General features: G+C 38.3%; 1 protein-coding gene across 2 annotated transcripts in view; it reads right to left on the minus strand.

Annotated features, from left to right (window-relative positions):
* The window catches only part of rcor1 (REST corepressor 1), a 91,516-nt gene extending 81,439 nt beyond the window's left edge, over positions 1-10,077 (minus strand). The window contains exons 1-2 of one of the 2 annotated variants that reach the window (XM_052022297.1): positions 9,725-10,050; positions 9,552-9,608 (exon numbers count right to left, since the gene is read on the minus strand). In XM_052022297.1, the coding sequence (XP_051878257.1) occupies positions 9,552-9,608; positions 9,725-9,866 (199 nt within the window). In that variant the 5' untranslated portion in view covers positions 9,867-10,050. Of the gene's footprint in view, positions 1-9,551; positions 9,609-9,724 lie in introns of both variants that reach the window. The other variant, XM_052022289.1, reaches the window with a different exon arrangement.
* Positions 10,078-10,793: the final 716 nt, after the last annotated feature.

The raw sequence follows: 10,793 nt of genomic DNA on the forward strand, positions 1-10,793 counted from the left end.
TGATGGCCCTGGTGGTCAACTGTCTAGAACACACTTAATTGGTCAAAATTAATCAAGTGTACTTTTAGTACCCACTTTGAGTGGATAAAGCCGGATTTAACATGTTACCAAAGATATCAGAAAATAAAAAAAATTGCCTTGTAGTTGTGATGAGTCACAAGGACTTTGAACAGTTAAGTTAGAAGGTTGATGCCAGAAAACGAACCACTGAATAGATGCAACAGAAGCTCAGAATATTAGCTCCCCTCTCAAGCTGTCAATCTTCTTCATTGGTTAAAAAGAATCTTGTTACTTGCAAAGTGAGAAAAATTGTTAAACTATCCTTAGACTGTGGCCATCTTATTTGCCTCAAGTCCTGCAAATGAATCTTTTTGTGATTTCCTCGTTACAAAGCACTTGCAAACTATATGTCCATCATACAGCATCGGTGGTGTCAAATTCCACTCATGCTGGCAGAGCCAGTAGAGATGCTCTCGCACAGCTGCGGCAATCCAGGTTCAATTCTGACCTCCAATGCTGTTTACACAGAGCGTGCACCTTCTCCCTGTGACTATATGGGTTTCCTCTGAGTGCTCCTGTTTCCACCCACATTCCAAAAGGTGTGTGGTGTGGTAGGTAAATAGGCTATTGTAAAGTGCCCAGAGTTTGTAGGTAATGGTTTAATCACAGGGTGGTAGGTGGAATTGACAAATGTGGGGGAAATTTAAAATGTGATTAATGTAAATGGTGGTATGGATGTTAATGGTTGGCATGGACTTGGTGGCCAAAAAGCCCATTTCCATGCTCCATGGCTCTGGCAAAAAGTTAACTAAGGCATCGGAAACCAAATGCAGGCCGTTTCACAAAAGGTAGTGAGACGCCAAACTCAGAAATTATAAGAGTAGTTTCAAGATAGATTCGTAGACTGTTCAGTCAAATATGCAAATAGTACAAACACATATGAAAGCTATAGGCAAAAAATAGGCCACGGAACCATGTGCAGAATCATGAAATGATGAACACTGTAACATAATATACTCTCTTCTACCTTCCGTTTTCAGCCATTCAAGGGTTTTTAAAATAGAAAGACCTGCAAGCAATCTGCAAAATTGGAGTGAAAGTGTGCAAACTATGCTCAATAGAAATAAGTGTGCAGTAATGGGTGACAGAGTAAAATTAACACCCGTGACATTTAGAAAGATTTCGATGTATTCTCATCTATAACGCTAGAATTGACAAAAGCCACAAAATGAAATGAAAGAAACTGGGTGTCGTACGCAGAGGCATTTATTTGCCACCTTGGTTTTCCTGAATAGTTTGATACAACCTTGTAGCTTACAACATCATTTCTGAGGAAAATAAGGCCTGACCAGGTAATACAGCAATTTTTTTGTCAAAAACAAAACAGCTAATGGCTATATTCAAAGCTAATAACATTTTAGCTCCAAATATTTAAAACTGAACTTAATTTCTCAGTTTGACATTGAAATTCTCTGGATTAGCTCCACTCTCCGAGTTACTGGTCTAGTAATACAACCACAATACTTCCTTTAACAGTTTTCATGATAGATCATAGTAGTCTTCTTGTGCTAACTAAATTGCCAGCTGATTTGGAGTATTTATACACATTTCTACATTTAGATAGTACATTTAATTAGGAAAGGCTATTCCTGTACAAATCAAAACCAATTCTTACTCTCATCATGCCTTACCAAACCCCCTAATATTTAGTAATCACATGCCCATTTGAAAAACAATGCAGGTACCTTGGCATTGTTAAGTTATTGATTACATAGAACACATGCTTTAAATGGCCAATGGCTGATAAACCTCCAAGAAAACATGCAGCATCTGAAATACGTCACAGGTCCAAAACAGTACAAATCCATAATTAAAAACTGAGAACTAAAATGCTCCTGTATACATTAATGTTTAAACCAAACATAGCCCAAATGATTACCAAACAATTATAGCTATAAACAAGGGTAATACAAACATTGAGCAACAACAGTAAACTCTAAGATGCAAAAACTGAGGAATTAACAACATGATTCTTTAACTACGAGAAACAAAAGTAGAAGACATCTCCCTTATACATGGAAAAAGACAAAAGTCTTTATTGTTTGGGGCTTGCATTGAAAAGGATTTGGTTGCAATAACCTTCAATTGCTTAAGCATTCTATTTTTTGACAGCATATTTGTGCAAATATATATTAATTGGTGTGAGATTATGACACATATAATTAAAATGTTACTTGTCATCTGTTTCACAAAAGTATTACTGAAGATACCTAGCCAAAGGAGGAAATATTAGGTCAAAAATTTAGTTTTCAAGAAAAATCTTGAAGCAGACAAACAGTTTAAATGAAGGAATTACTGTCATGTAATTCACAGCTAATTAAGATCAGCTTCATTACATTGTGTCCTGGTCCTTCAATCTACATGATTCAAGACTACAAATAAGACCAAAACCAAATGTGCTACCCAGAAAACTAATTTTCCTTTTAAAACAAAAACTGCCTGCCACATTTTAGGTCCAATTCTCCCCAATCTCTCATGGCATAGTTCATGATGCAGATCAGAAATAGTCAAAATGCTGAGGGTAGGGTCTCTTAGCCACTGCTGACAGAGGCAAAGTAATAAAGTCAATAAAGGAGGCAGGCATAGGGTTACTAGATCAAACAGTGGCGAGAATGGGAACAAAGCCAAGAGATCCGAAAGTAGGACTTACAAGGCCCACAAGAACTTAAGACTGGATTGAGTTAGAAACCAGTCAGCATGGGTCAGATACCCAGAGGCATTTGGGCACAAAGTCAGATTGGGCAATAGCAGAGTCAAAAACGGCTGCGAAGATACGCATTGATGGGAATATTCCTGAAGTATACAACAGAAGCTAAAGAACCTTTGACTGAAAAAGTATGGCCACAAAGGATTCAGAAAAAATTGTTGCAGTAATTTGAATGTTAATCACACAACCCATAAAACCAACAACCATTTAAAGCCAATCAGAAGGGCCTAATGGTTGCTTTAATGCGGTGTGAAGTATCAGATGAAATCATTATAGCATTGGTTTAATAAAAAAAAGTTGCAGCTCAAGTGGTTATGATCCAATATTGATTACTGCTGGTACTGAAGCAGTGATAGTTAAATGATCTCCTTAAGCATTTACACATGTTCACTGCAAGTCTGAATGATATAGTATTTCCAGGACTTTTAAAAAAAAGATATTTTCCCCCTCACACTTTGATCCTTGCACTGCAACAGCCAGATTCAGCTCTTGGTTAACCATGGTGTATACATGGCACCCTAAACTGAAGTGTAGCTAAAAGTGAACTCCACATTTTATACTCTTCACAAGAAAAGTACTCAAATCCTAAAGAATTAAATTGTTCTCTGAACATAGCAACACATGGTGAAATTTGGTTGCAAGTGAAAAATGTAAAAGGAGATTCCTACCTTCAGTGGCAAAAATCACCTACAGGATTCCACACACTTAAAATCATAGCATATCAGATTCTACATTTAAGAACTTCAACTTCAAACTTCTAAAATTATTAATACTATCTTTGCCATGTTATTATATTTGTTAACAGACTCTGAAGAAGCTGCTCCTCCTAGAAACCATCATCACAGAAACAAAGAATGAGCTTGCATTTATCTAGCACCATTTTTATCCTCAGCCTATTATGTGGCTAATGAATTACTTTTTACGTCTAATCATGGATGTGCAGAAATCAAGCAGCCAATTTTTGTTAAGACCCTATAACATACTGGGATAAGTGACCAGTTGTTACTTTTGATAATGTTGGGGGTTAAATATCTGAAGAACACTACTTTGACTAGTGCACTGAGATTTTTAAATTTATTTAACAGAGATTCATCTTAACATCTCAACTGAAAGACTGCACCACAGAAAATGTAGAACTTTTTTGGTAATGTACTTCTATTAGCTTAGTTTAAGTCCATGGAGTTGGGCTTGAATCTGTGATCTAATCACTCAAAAGCAAGAGTACCACCACAAGGCAAAGTTGATGCTGTACAATCAGACCTGTGAACAACTCTCTAATGCATAGCATTCCAAATTTTATACTACACTTATGAGATGGAAAGCTTAATTTCTTACATAACAGCCACAATACCTTATTCTCAACCAAAATAGAATATTCTCCTTTCAATCAAGGACCTTTGCCCAAATGAATCTCTGCAAATCCATATCAGCAGCAAACTTGAAGGCCACTTTAAAGTGTTATTTTTTCATATAGCAAAGTTTTTTCAGTTTCTTTTTTCAAAAACAAAAATAAATTACTCAACTAGCTTAATGCATTACTCTATCAATCCAGACTCAACCAATCACATGCAAACATTCCCATTGTATTCTATTCTATGATCCAGCTTAAAAACTATGAACTTCAAGTATTTAACCAACTTTATGTTTTGGCAATAAAGTGAATGAACAAATAATACACTAACTGCCCCTTTTACACCTCTATTCTTTCCTCCTCCAGAAAATAAACAAAGCTTTTTCCATTTACTCTTCATTCCTGGAGCCGCACCCAATGTCTCCTTAATGCATTCTTTCTACAGTACCTACATTTGCCTCAAGCGAGAAAGGAGCCAGTATTTCATATATACTTCTATTACCATTTTAGACTTTAATTTCAACTTATCTCCTCACAGAAACATCAAAATGTATCAACATGATTTGTCATTTACCACCTCAAAGTCCTTCTTGTTTCATTTGGCTGTAAAATCTTACAAACTAGATGAACTCAAATGATGTCTTAAACTCATTGGATCCTCTTTGAATATTAATCTCAAATTGAATTTTATAAATTGCTTGAAATACATTCTCTTAAAATAAAAAAGGTCTACAGGTTAAAGTCAGAGTACTACAACACAGAAACAGGTCCTTCGGCCCATCTAGTCCATGCCAACCTGATCTTCTGCCTAGTCCCATCTACCTGCACCATATCCCTCCAAATCCCTCCCATCCATGTACCTATCCAAACTTCTCTTAAATGTTACAATTGAACCCACACCTACCACTTCTGCTGACAGCTCATTCCACACTCGCACCACCCTTTGAGTGGTGAAGCTCCCCCTCAGATTCCCCTGAAATATTTCACCTTTCACCCTAAACCTACGACCTCTAGTTCTAGTCTCACCCAACCTTGGGGGAAAAAGCCTGCATGCATTCACCCAATCTATACCTCCTATAATTTTGTATACCTCTATAAGATCTCCCCGTATTCTCCTGCGCTCCAGGGAATAAAGTCCTATTCAACCTTTCCCTATATCTCAGGTCCTCAAGTCCCTTGTAAATTTTCTCTACATTCTTTCAAGCTTATTGATATCTTCCTGTATGTTGGTGACCAGAAATGCACACAATACTCCAAATTCAGCCTCACCAACATCTTGTACGACTTCAACATAACATCCCAATTCCTGTACTCAATGCCCTGATTTATGAAGGCCAAAGTGACAAAAGCTCTCTTTATGACCCTATCTACCTGTGATTCCACTTTCAAGGAATAATAGATCTGTATTCCCAGGTCCCTTTGTTCTACCATTCACTGTACAAGTCTAACCCCTGGTTTGTGCTCCCAAAATGCACACCTCACACTTGTCTGCATTAAATTCCATCTGCCATTTTTCAGCCCATTTTCCTAGCTGGTCAAGATCACGCTGCAAGCTTTGATAGCCTTCCTTACTGTCCACTACATCCCCAATCTTGACATCATCCACAAATTTGCTGATCCAGTTTACCACATTATCGTCTAAATCATTAATGTAGATGATAAACAACAACAGGCCCAGCACCGATCCCTGCGGCACATTAGTCACAGGCCTCCAATCAGAGAGAGAACCACCTACTACCACTATCTGGCTTCAGTAGAGTTGGCGAGTCATACAGCATGGACACAGGCCTTTCGACCCAACTAATCCGTGACGAGCAAGATGCCCCATCCACGCTAGTTCCCTTTGCAGCATTTGGCCCATATCCTTCTAAACCTTACTTATCCATGTCCCCGTCCAAATGTCCTTCAAAGTTGTTAGAGTTGTCCTTCAAAAGCAATTAGTGTTTCAGCATTTTTAGAAAAATTATGTATAAATATTTCTAGAGTCTTATATTAATCTACATGTCCTCTGCTTCCTATTAGCTGAATATCCTCACTAGCATGTAACCATGTTACTGAAATTAATAGATTTCGAATAAAACCAACTTTATGGTAATCTATCATAACTCCATATTTTACTGTATGGCTTAGAATACTATTAGTAAAATGAAACAATGGCATTAATTTAGATCCCTTGATACATATTCTTCCACAATGAAAGAAATTCAGATATCCTTTCAAATGTATATTTGTAGTTTTAACTCTGCTACATTCATAAATGATTCACTTTGCATTGAGGTTTAAAATCAAACGCGTTCTTTTCAAAATTTAGATACATTTGTTTTAACAATGCCACATTACAAACAATTATTTGTAGATGAAATTGTTACATGAATTTTTTGCTTCACAGAAAAAAGTTATTCCATCTGCAGTTATCTTTGAAGCAATATCCAAATGTGTAACATCTACTAAATCCATGGATCTCCAAACTTTGGCTACGCATTTACCAACCAAAATTACAAACATGACCGCTACCAAAACTGCAGCATCACAATGTGAGGAATAACTAATGAGGGTACTATAATTATGTCGTAAAATCCATAATATATTCCATGTCACAGTATTACAGTGAGAATCATACTACAACTAATTCTGAAAATTCAATTCTAACAGGAACAAAATTTCCTACAAGAACATTCAAAAGTAAAATAAGTTCTATTCTTGGGTCAGGCCCATCTATTAAATAGCTCATAATTCTTAGTCAACCATTTCTAGCCTAGAAACTGTCACATATAACTAACTTGTATCAAAATTTAAGTTGGCTCCCTGATTTCTCCAAGCAACTTATGCAATTGCTAACAAGGGATAGAGACCAGAACAGTCCCAAGTTCAAACTACAGTGCTGAATGAACTTAACTAAAGCAAATAGCATCTTCTATAGTATAAAAATTAAAATACAGCCCGAACCTGACCCAATCACCACCAATCCAAACCCAATCAGAGCCAGACAACTTAAAAGTTTTTTTTAATACCCCCAAAACTACAATTGGGTCCTGTCAGATAGCCAAGCTCTAAAAGCAACCATACTTTCAGGATTTATTTTCACATCCCTTCAATTCTAACCTCCTGCTCATCCAATTTTAATTGTTCCATCATTTGTGCCCCATAATCAGTAGCTACCTCTCAGTGCTTCCCTATTTCCTTTAAGATGTTCATAAAGCCTAATTTTGACCAACTTGCCCTAACGCCTCCTCATGTGGCTTGGTGTCAAACACTGCTTAGAAACGCCCATGAAACATGCTGGGCATTTTACTACCCTAAAAGTATTAGCCAACTGCACACTGTTTAGGAAAATAACTCCAAGTATGTACACCTGATGACTATTTAGCTCTACCTGGTTCACATCTGGATTTTACCCAGAGACTGAACAGCCACAACTGCAATGCTTGCACAAAAGTTCACATCAACAAGGAATCTACAAACAAGCAATAAGGGCTTGTGCAGATACACACCAACAATATGACATTTGCAGAAAAGTGTGTAATGCAGACTGCGGATGGAAAGGAAACAAAATCAAGCTAAATCAATATTGAAAAGCATGCTGGCTTCTCATCTCCTTCTTATGCCACAAGTCTTCCAACAATCTAGCCATCAACTATGCTCGTCATCAACCACTGTCTCGGGTTAAACCAGTGTTCATAACAACAGCATGTATTTCAATCCCATTTGCTTTCAACCACAAATAATTTCCACTTCCAAATCATCTTTGACATTGGCATATTTAATCACTAAATCCCACATTGGTGCCCTTCTCTCTTCCAGAGTGGACTAATCCAATGCCCATCTGGTTATCCCATCTTCTACTGCCTCTCATTCAAAACGCCACCAATTATAATCTAACCTCACACAAAGGCCCACTCAGCATCACCTGTGCCTTACCAACTGTCATCAACGCCAAAACCTTGCTGCATTTTTTCTAAATCCTTACACACTCATGTAGCTCACCATCTCCACAGATTCAAAGTCAGGTTTATCATTTATCTTCTTTTAGTCAGTTACAAAGCCTCCCCAAGTTCATTCAGCCCAGCTTCCAGGACCTTTAAAACTCTTGACTAATCAGCCAGCAACAATGACAAACATTCCAATTCATTGCATTTCTCAGCTTTTAGTAATCTTGCCATGTAATGCTTATTGTAAACAAATAGCATCTTCTACAACTATGACATCACATTAAAATCTCCCCCAAAAAACAAAAGCTCAAAAAAAATCAATTTCAAACCATCTTTGAACATCAATTTCATTTTCAATACATCCAATTTAGCATTAAATTGCATTTTTTTTGGACACAAGGATAAATCCTATTACTAAGTAACTGGTAGTTAAATTAAGACTGTGTGGTTTATAAACATTTTGCTGATACAAATATACAGCTGACCAAGATTCAACTTCCAAAGCAAACTTCTGGAACACGCATCTAATGCGAGAAAACTACGAACTTGCTCATCAATGAAGAAAACTACTAGAAATATTTACATTAGCCAACTTCTTGTCGAATTGATCTTGTGGTGGGCTTCCCACTGTAAACTTAACACATAAGGCCTGTACGCCAAAACAGTTTCTTTTAAACGCGGTGCACTAAGTACGTATTTTTTAAATAAACTTTTAATTATATTCGGTCTTGCACGTTCAACAGAAAACACCTTTAGTATCGTTTGCAGTGGCTTCTTGTTTTCTATTTCTCGCACATGCGCCAATGGTAAATAATGCAGATTTCAAAATACACTTTAGTTTTTTATTTTAAAAAAAATCACATTGTCGGCCTGATCTAGAACGATATAACCCCAACAAATCTGAAAATAGAATTGTATTGGCTTTAAAAGACCAAATGTATTCAAATGTGTTTTTTTCAGGTTCGTTATCCTCATTCATAGCGAATGTGAAAGTAACCGCACCTGAAACGAGGAGGAAGGAGTTTTATAAATCGCATAACCTAAATAGCGAAACATAACGCAGGGAGCAAAGATCTTTCTAATTATAAACTTTTGAACATACCAATAAGATTGGTACAGTATTTCAGTTTTATCCAGGGTGGGGTAGGAAATGATGATTTAAGTCAAAGCACGCCTGCAGCACACGCTTCTATTGCTGCTATTCTCAAGGCGAACAGTAGGGTGGAGAGAGGGGGGGGGGGGCGAGTTATTCATCTATTCTCATTTTACTACAAATTGATGTTTTGTACTTTTCTCTCACCTTTACTAACTCTTCTCACGGTGACCTACAAAGAAGCCCGACCGTTTTTCATCCACGCCTACCCCTCCTCTGCACTAATCCCTGTTTAACTTAACCTATTAAATATAGAAGTGGGGGGGGGGGGGGGGAGTTGATGATGAAAACGAGTTTTAGGCTATTTCAACACATGAAACAGACGGAATTAAAGAACAAAAAAAATCTCACCGGGATCGTAATCAGGGACAACTGCCTGATATTGGGAACCCACTCGCATTCCTCCACCTGTAACAAGTAGTTAAAATAAATATCTCATTAAAAGAAATGAACAGAGCGATGTCAGTGCATTGAAATGAAACCAGTAATAAGTCAGTTCTAGGCTACTCAAACGCTGCCAGTACCGTGCTCGTCATCAGAGCCGCTGCTCGCCTCTTCCCAGGAGTTATTGCCATTGGTCGCGGCTCCCCCCGCAAAACTTTTAGCCCCATTCCTTCCTCTTCTCTTGCCCGAGACCTCGGGCCCTTTCTCTATCATGGTCGGCATTGTTGGTGCTGCGCGGCGAGCGCTGCTTTGCAGCCGCGATGCGCCCTTTTGTTGCGCCGAGACACTTTGTTGCGTGAAACTTTGCGCCCGGGCTCAGTGTCAGCGCCTCTGGTGAGCGAGTGGCAGCGGAGGTGGCGGCAGACCCAGACTCAGCCTTCAGCGCTACCTCTACGCCACCGGCCACACTGCCGCGGCCTGGCTCCGCCCACCCGGCCCCTCCCCATTGGGCGACCCGCGGCCGCCCTCGCTCCATTGGCGGAGACCTGCGTCCATCAGACGAGCCGCTGCATTTCCCGTCGCTAAGTTAGGTTGACATTACAAGTTAGGTTGAAGTACGTGGTCTTCAATCACTACGCCACCGCTGGTGCCTACGAATACCTTCTCATCACTTTTTAGTTTATTTTCATGATGCACTTTTATGTAACGTATAAGTGCGGGAACTTATTAAAGATAGTTATTTTAGAAAACAAGATGTGGGAAATAAAATGTACATTTCTCGTTTTTGAAGAGCTTATTTTTGGGTTCCTTGGAACTATTTATTTTTGCGGAGGACTATTTAGTCAGAAGCTGAGGGTGGCTGGAATAGAGGAATTGCCTTTATTTGAAAACATTTCTTAACTTTCATTCAACTCTTCCTACATAATTAGATTTAAATATAGATCAAGCTATTCAATGACAGCGAGGTACTAACGAAAGCCTTGCCATCTTTTCAAGAATAAATTCGTAGCAGAGAAGTGCTTCACGGGGTTTAAAGTTGTTGATCTTTGATAACATTTAAAATGATTACGATCAGACTGTTATACCTCCACATAAAATTACCCAACTGAGCAAGACTGGGTCTACAGATAATGGAAAATTTGTCCGTTCATGATTTAAAAGAGTTCAACGCCCGGGTCCAACCGAAGTTCATTAAACGCCCATTATACC

Source organism: Pristis pectinata, chromosome 1, assembly GCF_009764475.1.
Source record: "Pristis pectinata isolate sPriPec2 chromosome 1, sPriPec2.1.pri, whole genome shotgun sequence".
Taxonomy (NCBI): Eukaryota; Metazoa; Chordata; class Chondrichthyes; order Rhinopristiformes; family Pristidae; genus Pristis; species Pristis pectinata.